Genomic DNA, 17432 nt, shown 5'->3' on the forward strand with positions numbered 1-17432 from the left:
GGATAAAATACAATCTCATAATGGAGAAATAAGGCCCAGTAGATGGAGGTCATTTTGTCTACATAGGATGTACAGTCAGTAACATCGACAGCCTGACATTTATTTTACATATAATGATATTTTTGATCAGTCTGTATGATTTTGTTTCTGTTCGTACACTTAAAATCAGTTACTTTTTTCTGTCCTTAACTACATACTCAAAAGTTGATTGCCTTAATTTTGGAAGATATGTTCATGGAATGATATACTTTTAATTTGTTTTCTTTGTACAGCTAACAGTGTCCTTTCCTTTTGACTACTATGTAACAGCAGGAACACTAACAGCTTACTTTTACGTACATACAAGTAAATAGAAAACAGTTTTGGTAGTGCAGAAATGAAGGCTGGAAAGCAAAATGCTACCTTACAAAATGCATACCTTTCAAACAGTACTTTAGTCACATTTTCCAGATTTACAGACCATATTAATACAATGCTCAGGGACCACGGGCTAACCTCACTAGAGTAGCCAGGTGTACTGCACATACCTGTAGATCAGCTCACTCGGCGTCAATAAGCCCATGACTTCAACACTGAGGAAAGCTCAACAGAATACAACGCCTGTTTGAGAATTTTCTAAACACCTACAATTAGAGAGATGAAGTTCCTACTTAAGATACAGTTTAAATACCTCAAAACACTCAAGGCATGTCAAGTATTTGCCAACATTTTTTATTTATAGAGGTAGCCCCATAAGGTAGTGAGTAGTGAGTTTACAGGCAAAACTGAGCTCAGAGGCTGTCGTCTGCCTAGAATTCCATAGGGAGTGAAATTGGAAGACAGCCTCTTTCCCCCTTCCTGTACTGGAGACAGTCTTAAGAACTTAACACTTTCATATGTGTAGAGTCATTTGAGGTGCTGTAAACACCCTAGAAACCTCAGCGGCCCTCAGGTTATGACATGTGTGGGTAGAGAACACATGCAAAAAAGGTTTAGTTAATAAATAGACCTTGCATTTTGAATATGATCTGTGTAAAATTCTGTATTTTCAGCATTCTCTTGCTTATGTTTAAAATATATTAGAGGACAGCCCTTTTCAAGTTAATAAAAACCATATAGGATATAAGCAGTAGACTCTGAGAGCATGGTGTATATACACTATAAGAACATAATATTTAACATTTTATACTGCATTGTAAACCAGTGCTTCACGTTCTATTGAGTTTTATTTTCTTCACTGGTTCATTTTTCTCTTTAGTGGTATGAAATCCCAAATGAACTCACATTTAAACTTGACAATAGAATACACCTTTCAGAGAGACTTAAAAGGTTTTTTGTTTTTTGTTTTTGTTTTTGTTTTTGTTTTTTGACAGGGTTTCTCTGTATAGCCCTGGCTGTCCTGGAACTCACTCTACAGACCAGGCTGGCCTCGAACTCAGAAATCCGACTGCCTCTGCCTCTGCCTCTCTGCCTCTGCACCTCTGCCTCTGTGCCTCTGCCTCTGCCTCTGCCCCTCTCTGCCTCTGCCTCTGCCTCTGCCTCTGCCTCTGCCTCTGCCCCTCTCTGCCTCTGCCTCTGCCCCTCTCTGCCTCTGCCTCTGCCCCTCTCTACCTCTGCCTCTGCCCCTCTCTGCCTCTGCCTCTGCCCCTCTCTGCTTCTGCCTCTGCCACTCTCTGCCTCTGCCCCATTCTCTCTCTGCCTCTGCCCCACTCTCTCTCTGCCTCTGCCCCTCTCTGCCTCTGCCTCTGCCCCTCTCTCTGCCTCTGCCCCTCTCTGCCTCCCAAGTGCTGGGATTAAAGGCATGTACCACCACCGCCCAGTTTTCTTTTTGTTTTTAGTCTGATACATTTAATAATAGTTTAATTTAGGTATAATTTGCATATCATAAAATTTACCTGTTTGTAACATACATTTAGTCAGTAACAAGAGTTTACAGACTAGGGGTGAGGGTATTGGGGACTTTCAGGATAGCATTTGAAATGTAAATGAAAAAAATATCTAATAAAAAATTAAAAATAAATAAAAAAATTTAATTTTAACCTATTAAAAAAAAGAGTTTACAGACTGTCAGGGAATGGTGGCTCATGCCTTTACTCCTAGCACTGGGGAGGTGGAGGTGGAGTCAGACAATTTCTTGTGAGTTTGAGGCCAGGTTGGTCTACATAGAGAGCTCCAGGACAACCATGACCACATGGAAAGACCCTGTATAAAAAACAAAAACAAAAAAATCCCACATACATAAGAAAAACTTAACATAGTACATGAAATTGTTAACATAATCCAATCATAAAACATTTTCACAACACCAAAGAATCACTCTACCTGTGTATATATAGTCCTGTCCTGTACCCCTCCTAAAGCCTCAGACCAAAACCTGCTGTCTCCATTGACTGTCTTTTCTCAGATAGTCTTTAGCAGCTGACTGCTTTCATCTGGCTCAGTGGCTCTCAGCCTTCTTAATGCTGTGACCCTTTAATACAGTTCCTCATGTTGTGGTGACCCCCAATGATCAGATTGTTTCATTAGTACTTAAGTGTAATTTGCTACTGTCATGAATCATAATGCAAATATCTAATATACAGGATATTTGATATTCAACCCCCAGAGGGGTTAGAACCCACAGATTGATAACTACTGGTCTAGGTTTTTTGTTGTTGTTGTTGTTGTTGTTTGTTTTTTTGTTTAAATGTGTATGGATATTTTGCCTGAATGTATGTCAGTGCTCCTAAAGAGGGCAGAAGAGCACATCTCTTGGGAATCAAACCCATGTCCTCTAGAAGAGCAGCCAGTGCTCTTATCCACTAAGCCATGTCTCCAACCCCTTACCTAGCAGTTTTCTTATTTATTTTAGAGCATGTATTGGTAGCTTGTTTCTTCGTGTAGTTAATTATTATAGTCTCTGCACATATGCACTTGTCAATTTGGATTACTTAGATATTGCATGTCTTCTTGGGAATTATTTTGAATACTGCTACTGTGGACATTTGTGTCTTTACTTTTGAGTGAGTACTTAGGACCGGAATTCTTTTTAGCCCATTTTGTTAATAAACTTAAAAACTGAAAAACAAATAAACCAAAAAAACTTTGAAAGAGCCTGGCATGGTGGCGCACACCTTTAATCCCAGTACTCAGAAGGCAGAGGCAGGCAGATCTCTGTGAGTTTCAGGACAGCCTGGTCTACAGAGCAAATTGTAAAATAGCCAGAGCTACCCTCTTCAAAAACAAACAAATGAAAAAACAGAACAACAACAACAAGGAAAGAAACTTTAAAACAAAAATCAAACAACAAACACATTTCCCAGTGCAGCTGCCCACTTTACACCTGTCAGCATATATCTGCATCCCAGCCAAAACGTTACAGTGACGTACATTTCCCCAGTGACATTGACGTCTCTTTTTTTTTTTTTTTTGGTTTTTCGAGACAGGGTTTCTCTGTATAGCCCTGGCTGTCCTGGACCTCACTTTGTAGACCAGGCTGACCTCGAACTCAGAAATCCACCTGCCTCTGCCTCCTGAGTGCTGGGATTAAAGGCGTGCGCCACCATGCCCGGCGACATTGACGTCTCTTATGTTTATCTTCGCTTTGTTTTTTGAGATGGTCTCATAGAGCCCAGACTAACCTTGAACTCTCATGACCTTTTTGCCTCTACACTGCAAAAGCTGAGGTTATAGGTAGTCACTATCACACCCATCTTATCTGTCTTTGACAAAATCGTAGCCAACTTAATGACTGGCAATTTTGACTGAGCCGTATGAATTTGTAATATTCTGGCTAAGTCCCTTATTTGAAGTAAGATTTATAAATATTTTCTCCATGATGAGAAGTGTCTTTCATTTAGTTAAGAAAGTGTTACAAACAAAAATCTCTGTAAAGCTAGAAGCATCTGTAGTCAGCGTAGAGACCCATGCTTCAGCATGCTGCCCTGCATTTCCACAGAGCACACTACATGATCTTTGTAAGTGGATACAGAAGCAGCTGTGGTAGGAGGGCTAGGTGGCTAGGAGATAATCACCTGACAGGCCTGTGTGGCTCCTTCTCTCACCAACCACCATGGAGAGCCTCTGCCACTCACCACCAGGCCTCTGTGCACTCATCTCCAGTGTTGCAAACACAGTCACTGCGGAAGTAACTGCGTGGTTAAAGTTTTAGGAATTGCTGTTAAAGACAGAGAAGAGTCACACAGCTCTCAGTGAATTCTCCAAAGAGTGTAACCTTTGAGTGTCTCCAGACTCTGTGCAGCGTGATAATTAAGTAAGAATAATTACCCACCTTTTTTTTTTTCTCCCAGCTAGCAGCTTCAGTCATAGTCTCTGCTTCCCAGTGGCCTCTTGGCTTCCTTTGGAAAGTTCTAGAAATGTTATTACATTTCCTTCTTTATTTCACATTCCTCTAACCCTTGATATAGTAGACTTTGAGAAAAACAAAACTGCCTTCATCTTTGATGCTGCCTTTAAAATTATGAAGGGTGGTCAAGAAACTTTTTTTTTTTTTCTGTTTAAGTACTTTAAGCTCATGAATGGAAAATTTTAACTGGAAAATCAGATTATTGTTTTTTAAACTAGGCTCAGCGAGAACCTTTGACGAGAGCACGAAGTGAAGAAATGGGGAGAATTGTGCCGGGACTGCCTTTGGGCTGGGCCAAGGTAAACACCAGGGTTCTACATTAAATGCACGCTACTGTATTTTGGTGTTTGGTTTGGTTTGGTTTGGTTTGGTTTGGTTTTTCAAGACAGGGTTTCTCTGTAGAGCTCCAGCTGTCCTGGAACTCACTCTGTAGACCAGGCTGGCCTCGAACTCAGAAATCCTCCTGCCTCTGTCTCCCAAGTGCTGGGATTAAAGGCATGCACCACCACTTCCCGGTGCTACTAAAAAGGCGTTTTCTTGTTGTCCATCCACTTTGTTATAGAGAACATAAACTCTTCCCCTGATTACTGCAGAGTGAGATCTCCTGGTACTCAGCCTTAGATGCTGACTAGCATATGAGCACCCTGGCAATATAATTTTGAAATTGCATATTCCATTAAGGCAAGCCTAAATTTCTTTAAAAGTTTGAAAAACGATTATTAATTTTAATTAAGTTATTTTAGGGCCTGCAGAATATAAAGTCTGTGCTTAGCAAATTCAAGGCCCTAGCTTTAATCTTTTAGCACACGTGTGTTTTAACCCAGAAGTAAATATTGTGGTGGGATGACACTTGAATCACTTCTGTGCTTATATTCTTTCTACCTTTCTGTTTATTCTCCTTCCCCAAGTTTCTTGATCCAATCACCGGGACCTTTCGTTACTACCATTCCCCCACAAACACAGTTCATATGTATCCACCTGAAATGGCTCCTTCGTCTGCACCTCCTTCCACCCCGCCCACTCACAAAGTCAAGCCCCAGGTCCCTGCCGAGCGGGACAGGGAGCCATCGAAACTGAAGCGCTCCTACTCCTCACCAGATATCACTCAGGCCCTGCAGGAGGAGGAGAAGAGGAGGCCGGCAGTGACCCCGATGGTCAACCGGGAAAACAAGTAAGTGCTCCCAGTTCTAGAACTGAAGCAGCGGCATCGCTTCAACCTGTCTGAGTGTCACCCCGTAAACGTATAGCCTTGGAGGATGCGTGAGAGTTGAATCAGTGTGTTTAGTAGTGGTAGAGATAGGACAGTGTTGCATACATTGCTATAGCACTTTCCCAGTACCATGCCCAAGGCCTCACTCATCTTTCATAGATCCTAATTTGTTTTGTAACTTTTAATTTTATTAGGGAAAGAGAGTGTGCGCGTGTGTGTGTGTGTGTTGTGTGTGTGTACTTGCACATTACAGTACTCTCATCTACTATGTGGGTATGGACTCAGGTATCAGGCTTGGGAGAGAGTGCCTTTATTTACTGAGCTGTCTGACCACCCAAGATGACAATTTATAAGATGGCTGAGTTGGCAGTGTTACCATACTCAGTTTCTAGCCTTTGTTTCTCTCACCCAGTCATACAGGAGCATAGTCTCCTATCTATAAAAATGTAGGCACCATATGTCTCCTTTCCTCTTCCTATTTCTGCTCATCAGGTGATCAGTGGGTTTAAGTTTCCCAGAGTAGCACATCATTTTCTTATATTTCTGCCCCTAACTGGCAGGAATATAAGATATAGGAACTGGGCACTTCTGGGGCGGGGGGTGGAAATGCAACTGGCCTTCCATGTCCATGGCTTCTGGGCTGGGGTGTCACTCAGCAGAATGCTTGCTTAAATGCCCAAAGTGTGGGTGTGATCCCAACACTGCATATAAACCAGTAATGGTGAGCACCACTCAGGAAATGGAGACAGCAGAGTTAGAAGTTCATCGTTACCCTCAACCAGCCTGGGCCTTCGTGAGATCCTACCTCAAAACACAAGAACAAAAGCATATTGGATAGTTTCTGTATCTAGGACTTAACCAATAGGGGATCAAAAATACTGGGGTGGGAGGAATTATAGAATTACTGAACACAAAGAGGTGTCTGTCCTTGCCATTCTTTTTAACCCACCACAATAGCTATTTAAATTGTATCAGGTATTAATGAATAGTCAGAAGTAGTTTAAAGGAAACAGGAAGGGGTGCACAAATTAATGCAGACACCATAGCATTTGATCTACTGCAGGGGTCTTGGATATTGAAGTTTGGAGTATATATAAATGTGATGGATTTTTTCATGTATTATATATTATTTGTTAATTACTAAGGATTTTTTATTTATCTTTTTTGACACATCCCAAGGAAGTCATTGGTTACCTTCCTGAGAATTCACCTTACCAGGGAGAGACCTATTTGAAAGAGTTTTTGGAATTAGTAATATTCAAATATTACTTTACTACAGTTCATTAATTCGGCAGTGTTTTGAAGCTGTCTCATAAATCGCGCTGTATCTTTTATAAAGAGTACGTGAACAGAAAGAGCGTGTAGAGAAAACGGGCGGTTTGCTGCTTCCCATCCTCCCCTTCATAGGTAGGGGTCAGGAAGTCGAGGGAGTGGCCACCAGTCAGGGCACCTTTAGTCAAAAGTGCCCAGCAGACACCTCCATGGTGTCCGGCATGGCTTTAATTTTTTGTTTGTTTGTTTTTTTGTTTTCGTTTTTCGAGACAGGGTTTCTCTGTCTAGCCCTGACTTCTTGGAACTCACTTTGTAGACCAGGCTGGCCTCAAACTCAGAAATCTGCCTGCCTTTGCCTTCTGAGTGCTGGGATTAAAGGCGTGCGCCACCATGCCCTGCTAACCTTTGCCTCTTTTGAGACCTGTCTGTGGTTAGTATATACTTTTATTTATGTATAATTTATTTACAAGAGCATAAATATCTGCCTCTTTATTTTTTAAATATCTAATACCTACTACAGTGTAAATACTGTACAAATATAGTATTTGAGGAAATAGTTACAAGAAAAATGTATGCACACACTCAGTTCCCCACCCCACCCCTAGCACCCAGCCTTCTCACCGTTCCTTCTACCTCAGGAATCTTCCCATGTCCCGTGGTCTGCATCTCTCCCCACCTCGTTTCCATAGTTTCTTTTTTCCTGACCGATGGGTTCTTTCTGCTTACCCAAAGCCACTTAAATACACTGTTTGCTATTTAGCAGCTGGGATCTACATATCCGAAAACACTACATAATATCCTTCTAGAATTAATGTATAATTTATATTTATACATGATTTTATAATATTTAATTCTCTAACATTCCGGTTGAGTTAGAGTATTTCATGATGCTAATGTCTCTGGGTCACTTGGAGAAGGTTGAAAGAGCTTTTTCCCATTGGGCAGTAGCCGAGCCTGTCTAGACAAGAGGAAGCTAGAGGACCCGTCTCAGGCCACCTCTAGAACCAAGAACTCAGGAGAAGTGGAAGGCATGCATTCATGGGAGGGGCCTGGAACATAGTCACTTAGCCTAATTGCTAGATGTCTTAGGGAACTCAGCAGTTTAGCCTGTGGCTTGTGGGCAGGATTTTATCTGGTATAGCTGCTCCAGCTGTCTACCATCTTCATGTGGACCCAGCTTGAGATGCTCTGCATAAGGCATCTTGTTCTTTCTTTCTCAGGCCACCATGTTACCCTAAAGCTGAGATTTCGAGGCTTTCTGCTTCTCAGATTCGGAACCTCAATCCTGTATTTGGAGGATCAGGACCAGCTCTTACTGGACTTCGTAATTTGGGAAATACTTGTTACATGAACTCAATCTTGCAGTGCCTGTGTAATGCTCCACATCTGGCTGATTATTTCAACCGAAACTGCTACCAGGATGATATCAACAGGTAAAGGAACATTTCATTCTGCAGTACACTCTCGAGAAGGATATTTAACTGTAGTGCCTGGATGCAGTACTCGAGTTTTGTATGGTTACAACATGCCAGACTAGGTAATCATTTTTGTTTATTTGTTTATATAAAAGAATTTTGATTTTTTAAAAAATGTGTGTATCTTGAGTGTGGCTATGTACAAACTAGAGCACACACACAAGCGTGAAGATCAGAAGACAGCTTGCAGGAACTGGCTCTCCAGGGTAGACTCCAGGATTACATCATGTCATCAGCTCGCACGTGAGCGCTTTACCTGCTGAGCTTGCTTTGCCATCGGTGTAGAGACAGGGTTCAGGATTAGCATGTCAGTATCTCATCAGGGTCCTGTGCTCTCCCAGCAAACAGCAGGAGACCCAGGGGCCCAGGGTGAGCCCTTCATTGTGCCCTTTTCAGTAGGCATAGCCTCTTCAGGTCATTTTCATTTTTTGTTTTTTCATTGTATCTTTAGGAGTATGTGCATGTGTGAGTATAGCAGCATGAGGCATCCAGAAAGAGTCTCAGATTCCCAGAACTGGAGCTATGGACAGCTGTGAGCCAACATCTGGGTGCTAGGAATAAAACCCGGTATTCTCTAGGAGAAACAATCCCTCTTAAGTAGCATGGAGGCAGCCGTCTCTTCAGCCCCTTAAGGGCCTACTCCTAGGCTATGTGCAGTACCTACATTTTGGAGAGACGTATTCAGTTGCCACTGAGCCTCAGAGGAGTCAAATTAGTAAAAGAGAAATGATCTTTATCTGTAAGAATACGGGGTAGTTATCCCAGCTCTGGTCATAAAGGACGAAGAAGATGGCAGACACACTGTCAGGGTTACAGCTTCCATCTTTGACTGCAGCCTGTTGATGTGCGTGAGGAGCAGGGCTTGCAGCCAGGATAAGAAAATGAGTTGGAGGACCATAGCAAAGTCAGGTTCAGATGTGTTTGGTTCAAGCCTGCAGGTGAGTGATTCCTTTGTGTGTTATGTGTGTGGTTTTGTGCTGACATCAAGACCCCACTATAACTTAATTTTTTTATTTTCCATAACTTTACTTGCACAGGTCAAATTTGTTGGGGCATAAAGGTGAAGTGGCAGAAGAATTTGGTATAATCATGAAAGCACTGTGGACAGGACAGTATAGATACATCAGTCCAAAGGACTTTAAAGTCACCATTGGTAAGATTAATGACCAGTTTGCAGGCTCCAGCCAACAGGATTCACAAGAGCTGCTTCTGTTCCTCATGGATGGCCTGCATGAGGATCTGAATAAGGTAAGAGCGGGGTATCCTCAGCTTCGCTTGCTTCATCTTCACAGCAGTTTAAATGCTTGTTCACTAGTGTCTGAGTATGGACTGTGCCACTGTGCCGTGCCGTGTGTGTGTGTGTGTGTGTGTGTGTGTGTGTGTGTGTGTGTGTGTGTGTGTGTGTGTGCTGTGTGGAGTCTGCTAAGCTCCCCAGAACAAAACTGAATGTTTACATTTATTAAATAGAATGAGACATGTTGGGACTGGAATCTTAGACTTAACATAAAATTTATTTTTATTTTACATATATACATATCCTGAAGTGAGGTGGGTTTTTTTTACAATATTTTTGAATAATTTTTTTTTACTGATTTTTTTTTCTCATGGAGTACAGTTTTCCACTTGTGGCAGCATGCCATGTTTTAGATTTTCAGACTAGGAGTGTGCACAGTGGACTTGAAAAGTAGTGTGTGGTTATTTACTCAAGTACTAATAGGAAGTACTGCACATTTAACAAATGGTAAAATAGCTATTGGAAGTGTTCTTGTAACTCTCATGTTATGAAAACAAAATCATGGTTTTATTAATTATAGTCTGAACATCCTTGTTATTTATATATTATTGCATATTTGTGGTGTGTGTGTGTTATACTCAAATGTTCTAAGACTTATCTTCCAAAATAAGAATCGCTCCGGGTAAGCAAGTGGTGCATGCATGTATCTTTTATTAAAGCAGTATCTTTACGAAAGGACCACCTCCATCTGTATATAGCAGCTTCTCTTTTGCTGCTTCAGAAAGCCTTTAAGGTCATGCTTCTCAGCTGAGCATAAGTATAAATTTCAAGCTGTTATGGTGGCTCACACCTAAGGTCACAGTACTCAGGAGACTGAGGCAGGGAGATTGTCACTTCAGGGACAGCCTGGGCTACCTAAGGAGATTTTTCTCAAGGGGTGTGTATAGACACCACACACACACACACACACACACACACACACACACACACACACACACACACACACACACTGGATTTTAACCCTAATTCCTCCTTACATGACATGTGTTCTTCTCAATGCCATGCTTTTGAGACTATCAAGATGCCTCACTATTGTAAAAGCACTGGCAAGGCCAAGCCCAATGGCCTGATTTTGATCCTCAGAACACGAGTAAAGGAGGCAAGGAGAACCAGCTGCACAGAGCTGTCCTCTGAGCTCCTCATGCATCTTTTGACACTGCCTTTACACATATCATTCACATATACACACTCAATATAAAGGTTAAAAAAATGGTTTTAAGCCAAACGTGGCAACTTTTAAAAAATGGCATGGATTTAAAACATAATTATGTATACTTTATATACAGAATATATATTAAATGTTTAATGTGTGTTATACATAATGTATAATGTAATGATATACATAATACTATGTATAATGATACAGTAATGTATACTTGTGACATGTTCACATGTACCTAATAGCTTTAAGCCTGCCTACCCCCTTACTCTCCTTGCCCTCCCCCTACTCTGGCTAGTTCCCCTTCCTCCTTTGTACTTTTTTTTTCCTTATAATTCAGTGAGTTAATGATACTCACAAAACCATGATGGAGGTTTGGTTACTGGAACATGTGCACCTTTTCAGTGGCATGTCACTGAAGAAACATTAACTGTGTCAGTCCTCAGAGGAGGTGTGGGGACCATGAACACCCCTCCTTCCCATGCCTGGTGTGTGATCACAGCTGATGTGAGTTTGAAGTTGTGCTACATGCACCTCTCCCCCTCCTCTTCCTTCCACTCTTCCTCTGTGAGCCTTAGGGGTGACAGGTCTGTTCCATCTATGGCTGGGCATTCAGCAGTCATTGGTTCTCAGTGCCTTGGCCAGTTAGAGTCTCTACGGTCAACACCCACACTGCAAAAGCAGCTTCACTCTTAAAACAAGAGCTGAGTCTCTGTGACTCAGGGTCAGTCCACAAACTACTCAGGGTTGTCTACAGTTTACAGTCTTACACACTTTAAATAAAAATATGTCCAGAAGGTGTTATAAAGACCCGGCATGATGACCTATGCTTTTAATCTCAGCATTTGGGAGGCAGAAGCAGGTGGATCTCTGAGTTCAAAGCCAGCCTGACTGCATAGTGAGTTCTAGGACAGCTAGGGCTACATAATGAGACACTGTCCAAACAAAATGAGAAAGGGGCGAGGGAAGAAGTTCAAGCCATGTCCTTTCAGTAAAGTGGGTTTGGGTTTGGGGTAGAATTAATTTTTTTGTAAATGACAAGATCAGAGCTCCTCAGTGTGGCTAAATGTGTAAGATGTTTAGTGTTATTCCTTGAGTTTCACATTTACCTGTTGACAGCACACCCTTAGATACTAGCAGCACTCACTTGTCCTCCCCCAGGCTGACAATCGGAAGAGGCACAAGGAAGAGAACAACGAGCACCTGGATGACCTGCAGGCGGCCGAGCACGCCTGGCAGAAGCACAAGCAGCTCAACGAGTCCATCATCGTGGCCCTGTTCCAGGGCCAGTTCAAGTCCACAGTGCAGTGCCTCACCTGCCGCAGGAGGTCGCGCACCTTCGAGGCCTTCATGTACTTGTCTTTGCCGCTAGCATCCACAAGTAAATGTACTCTACAGGTACATCTAAGAGAAAGTGTGTTACTAAAATGTTATTTGTGTGCATCATCCTGACAGGAAAATCGGTGAGCTACCCTCCTAGCCCTGGTAGGGTTTTGTTGCTATTTTGTGTGTTTTGCCAGCATGTCTGTGCACCAACTGCATACAGTACCTACAGAAGCCAGAAGAAGGTATCAGATTCTCTGAAACTAGAGTTGGTGGGTGCAGACCGCCATGTGGGTACTGGGACTTGAACCCAAGTGCTCAGTAAGAGCAAGCGCTCTTAACTGCTGAGCCATCTCTCCAACCCATAGCTAGCCCTTGAGTTTTGAATGGTTCTTGCCATGTAGCCCAGACTAGTCGTGACCCAGCAGTGCTGGGAGGATAGGCATATGTCACTGGGTGCAACTAGAAGCTGCTTGGGAGGGCTGAACCCAGAGCGTTGTGCATGGTGGACAAGCCTTTCACCACATAGCCAAACTGAAATGCTTGTGTTTTAGAGACGTTTTGAAAGCTAACTTAGGAAGTTGTATTTGATGGTAGCGCAGATGTATTTTTTCTATGCACTGACTTGGGATCAGACATGTTGATTTCCACACAACAGCAGTGTAACTAATAGAATAGCTTATGTTGATACCTTCAGTTTTTACTTCTTCCAGGAAGTCCACCGTAATCCACCAGACTCAGGACAGAGATCTTGTGTGTGCTGTCCTGAGCTTCTGCATACCTACCCCATTCCTCACCGCACCTTGCAACACACTGTTTGTGTCCCTTCTTACAGCAGACACTTACCCACCTTATTGAGGTGCCCCAATAAGTGCTGCAGCATTCCTACAGAAGAGGGCCTCTTTAAGGCACTCCATCAGGAAGTGAATCGCTGAGTATTTGTGCTTTTTTTTCCCCACCAGGACTGCCTTAGATTATTTTCCAAAGAAGAAAAGCTTACAGATAACAACAGATTTTACTGCAGCCATTGCCGAGCTCGGCGGGATTCTCTAAAGAAAATAGAAATCTGGAAATTACCTCCTGTGCTGTTAGTGCACCTGAAACGGTAAGGTCTCTCTGCCTGTGCAGTAGCATTTGATGGAGGAATTGCCATGGCTACATAATCTGCACATACTGTCTCTTAAAGGAAACCTAAGGAATGTTCTCCAGCAAATAAGTAAGGCAGACATGACAGTGGAATAACTATACTGTTACTTTATGTGCATTCTATGCGATTCTGTTTCCTTACACAATAAATGGAACAAAAAATTCATGGAAATAATGGTATTTCAGAAACAAAAGTTTAAATGACATCAAGTGGAAAATGTTACAGTGTAATTCTAACACAAATGAGTAGATACAAAATTAACATTCAGTTGCTGGAGAGAGATTCAGTGGTTAAGAGAACTGACTCTTGCAGAGGACCCAGGTTCTATTCCTAGTACCCACATGGCAGGTCACAACTGCCTCTGATTCCATTTCCGGCAGGATCTAGTGTCCTCCTCTGTCATCTGTGACCAGCAGGCATACACGTGGAGCACAGATACGTGTGCACATAAATGATACAGTTGTTTTTTAACTAACACTCAAATTATAAATATAGCAAAATTAATTTAATTATTGTAACATGGTGGGCACACACCTATAATTTCAAGCTCTTGAAAAATGGAAGCAGAATGACCAAGAATTTAAGGCCAGCCTGGGCTCATGAGACCTGGTGTCAAGAAAGTTAAAATGTAAAGTCATGCTTTTTAAAAAAATATGAGTTCAGAGCATTGTGCCTTAGCTCATGTGTGACAGTCAGAGGACAGCTCTTAGAAGTCAGCTTTCTCCTGCCACCTTCTCAGATCTAGAAATTGACCTTAGGTCATTGGGGCTGCACACAGCTGTTTGAGCATGCTGAGCCACCTCCCTAGCCCAAAGTACACTTTTTAAGTGGGGAAAAAAGCCACAGTTTTAAAAGTCTAACTTTAAGATAAGAATATTTGAATGTTGCCTGTGCTAAGGTGCAAGCATTGTCTCCAAAATCTGTCTTAGTTAGAGTTTCTATTGCTGTGAGCAGACACCATGACCATGGTGACTCTTATAAAGGACGATATTTAATTGCAGTTGGCTTACAGGTTCAGAGGTTCACTCCATTTTCCTCATGGCGAGAAGCCCCAAGTGGATGGACAGGGTCCCAGCCAGCAGACAACATGGCAGTGAGAGCTACAGCATGTCTCTGTTCCTCGGGAAATCCATTTGGGAAGTTAGATGTCACAGATAGGTTCTTGCCCGTGTACCACAGGCCAGCTCTGACCCTGTCTTCCTTAGACTCCCTTTTTGCTAACCTTACACACCACCACACCCAGCCTGAATTAGCTTTAAAAAACAAAACAAAAGAAAAACCCTAAAGTTTCATCTTTGTTGTGAACTCTATTTTTGTTTTTGGTTACTAGAGATTCATAGCCAATTGTTTATTTAAGTTTAACATTGACTGTTCAGTTTTCTGTTTTGACAAGTTTGTCGGCTTCACTTTGAGCATTGTAATATAAATGGCAATATAGACGTTTTAAAGCATAGAATTGTTCTGTTAGAAGTTGTAGTTAGTATCAAACGTTATTCCTGGAAGCTCTAAGGCAGCTGTATAGTGACTGAGTTGTTGAGAAGCAGGTCATCATTGAAGTATTTTGGTATATATGATGCCCTGGGTTTGACCCTTGACACTGTAAATAATAATTGAGGGGTTGGATTTTGGTGTGTTGCTCTGTGTAACCTACATCTCCTTCTTTGTAAAATAAAAATGAAACATGTCTTCCCTACTAAAACAGGCCTTATTAAAATAGTTTTGTTATGTGTGTTGCTGTGAGTGCAGGCAGAGAGTCATACCACACATGTGGAGGGCAGCCTTGCAGAGTCACTTCTTCCACTCTTAGGTGGGTTTGCACATCAAGGGCTTTGCCCTCTGAGCATCTTGCTGGCCCTCAGATCTGAAGTGAACCTTAAGAGCTTCCTAATGTCCATGCTAAATAGTGAAATCTCATTTTTGTCTTTCTCTGTCAACCTAATTCCTGTGATGTTTGCCTTACAGATTTTCCTATGACGGCAGGTGGAAGCAGAAGCTGCAAACATCCGTGGATTTCCCATTGGAAAATCTTGACCTGTCACAGTACGTTATTGGTCCAAAAAACAGCTTGAAGAAATATAACTTGTTTTCTGTTTCAGTAAGTATCATGTTGAACTGAAGATGTTTTTAAAGCAAACTAATAAAATAGGAGGCTCCAGCATTTCCTTACCCCATAGGAGAGTGAGAATAACCAAAACTGGAAATAACTGACACAATTTTTTTGTGCTAAGGAATAATTGAGTTTGTTTTGTCTTGCTTGGTGCAGAACCACTACGGCGGGCTAGACGGAGGCCACTACACAGCCTACTGTAAGAACGCGGCAAGGCAGCGCTGGTTTAAGTTTGATGACCATGAAGTTTCTGATATCTCTGTGTCTTCTGTGAGGTCATCAGCAGCTTATATCCTCTTTTATACTTCCCTGGGACCACGCATAACTGATGTAGCCACATAGAGAGGAGTAGGCTGTCGGCTTATTGACGTCTCCAAATTGCAGCCTCACATCTAATGCTTACAAAGATAATGGATCGCTGCAGCTGCTATGTAGAGGGATTCCAGAACACTGGGGCTGTGCTACTAGCACCATATAATTCAGGCCAGTGCTGTTTATCAAAAGAAAGAAAGAAAGAAAACAGCCTGACATTTAACAACTATCATAGTACGCATTCCTTACAGGAGTCATTTATTTCAAAACAACTTTTTGAGTCTGCCCCAAAGTTAAAATAATTCATTAGTCAGACATTTATTATTCTCTTGGTACCAAACCATCATAACCTCCATTTTCCTATTCACTGCTCCAGCCTCTTCTCATTTCTAGCCCCAGCTCAGTGCACTCTGAATGCTCTAGAATGACCTAGCTCAGATAGGAATGTATATGTACATATTTATTGCACTGTTGCACATCAGACTGCTGGACACAGTTTAACATAGCCTTCTGTGAAAGCCTAGAAAGGATTTTTTCTTTTTCTTTTGGCCTCTTCTAGGTAGCTGCAATGCTTTCTTAAGGAAATGACAGGGCAAAACTATTTTTCTGTTGGCTTCCGGCTGTATTTGTGCACTAAATCTTTATTCTAAACAAATGGAAACTTTAATTTTTTAAAAATAATTCATTTACATCTACATTAAAATCTTAATGAAGAAAAAAATCATTTGAAACCTTGTACATGTTTTGTCTTCTTTTTTTCTTAAGTGTTTTGAGACAGTCTCACTGTGTGTCCTCTCCTGGTTGTCCTGGAGCTCACAGATCCGCCTGCCTCTTGCTTTGTGTGTTTTACACACACTATTCCCTACACTCACTCTGGATTTAGTTTCTTATTCTGCAAATTAGGACTTGATTCCACTCTCTCCTCGTGTGGTATTCAGATCTCAAGAGCTGGAAGTCAGTTACGTAATCCCAGATGCCTGTCAGAATTCTGTAGAAGAATCAAGGAAGAGTCCTGAGTGGCTGTGTTTGTAACATGCACACTGCACTACGGAGCCTGCTGGTCTTTCTAGAGCAGAGACGTAAGGGAGCCCTACCCTTCCGTAAGGACAGCAACGGGGACTGCACAGTGGGTCTTAGAGGGGCTGCTGGGTTTGTTGGTTTGTTTGTTTGGAGGCTTCCATACTGTGCTGTTTAGATCATTTTCAATCTGTCCTTTTCATTCCTCTCATGTTCCCCAGCTCTCTCTAATCCATGACCTCTTACGTTGCACGCATGCGCGCGCGCACGCGCGCACACACACACACACACACAGAGAGAGAGAGAGAGAGAGAGAGAGAGAGAGAGAGAGAGAGAGAGAGAGAGAGAGAGATACAAACCCAACCTGCTGAGTCCATTTACTGTTACCTATATGGTTTTGGAGCTAACCACTTGAGATTGGATTTAGTGTTAGTGTCAGGGTTCTCCTCCCTGGAGAAGGCTGATCCCCCTCTCTCAGTAGCCATTAGTTGCTTGTAGCTCTTCATTGGGGGGTGGCACCTCCCCAGCTGTGGGTAGTTGACTAGATTTACAGTCTGTTTAGTAGGTGTGGATTCCCTCCTTTTGAATGGTTTAAATCCATTTAGACAGCTGTTGGTTGTCCCCAAGATATAAGTGCTGCCCTTGCACCTTTTGGGCTATCTTCATGCTGTTCAGCGTGGTTCATACGTGTTGCAGCTGACAGCACTGTTGGCTGCTTCCTCCCTGGGCGCTTGCACAGTACCTTGGGATGCCATGAGAACGTCCTCAAGTGCAGGCTTTCAGGTCACTTCC

The 17432-nt window shown here is 42.3% G+C and overlaps 1 protein-coding gene across 3 annotated transcripts in view; it reads left to right on the plus strand.

Annotated features, from left to right (window-relative positions):
• The window catches only part of Usp8 (ubiquitin specific peptidase 8), a 52114-nt gene extending 35753 nt beyond the window's left edge, over positions 1–16361 (plus strand). For 2 of the 3 annotated variants that reach the window (NM_001252580.1, NM_019729.3), the window contains exons 12-19: positions 4543–4623; positions 5233–5495; positions 8027–8239; positions 9319–9529; positions 11896–12132; positions 13020–13162; positions 15167–15299; positions 15468–16361. In NM_001252580.1, coding sequence (NP_001239509.1) covers positions 4543–4623; positions 5233–5495; positions 8027–8239; positions 9319–9529; positions 11896–12132; positions 13020–13162; positions 15167–15299; positions 15468–15653 — 1467 coding nt within the window. In that variant the 3' untranslated portion in view covers positions 15654–16361. The remainder of the gene's footprint in view (positions 1–4542; positions 4624–5232; positions 5496–8026; positions 8240–9318; positions 9530–11895; positions 12133–13019; positions 13163–15166; positions 15300–15467) is intronic. The other variant, XM_011239857.3, reaches the window with a different exon arrangement.
• The last annotated feature ends 1071 nt before the right edge of the window (positions 16362–17432 follow it).

Source organism: Mus musculus, chromosome 2 (genome assembly GCF_000001635.26).
Source record: "Mus musculus strain C57BL/6J chromosome 2, GRCm38.p6 C57BL/6J".
Lineage (NCBI taxonomy): Eukaryota > Metazoa > Chordata > Mammalia > Rodentia > Muridae > Mus > Mus musculus.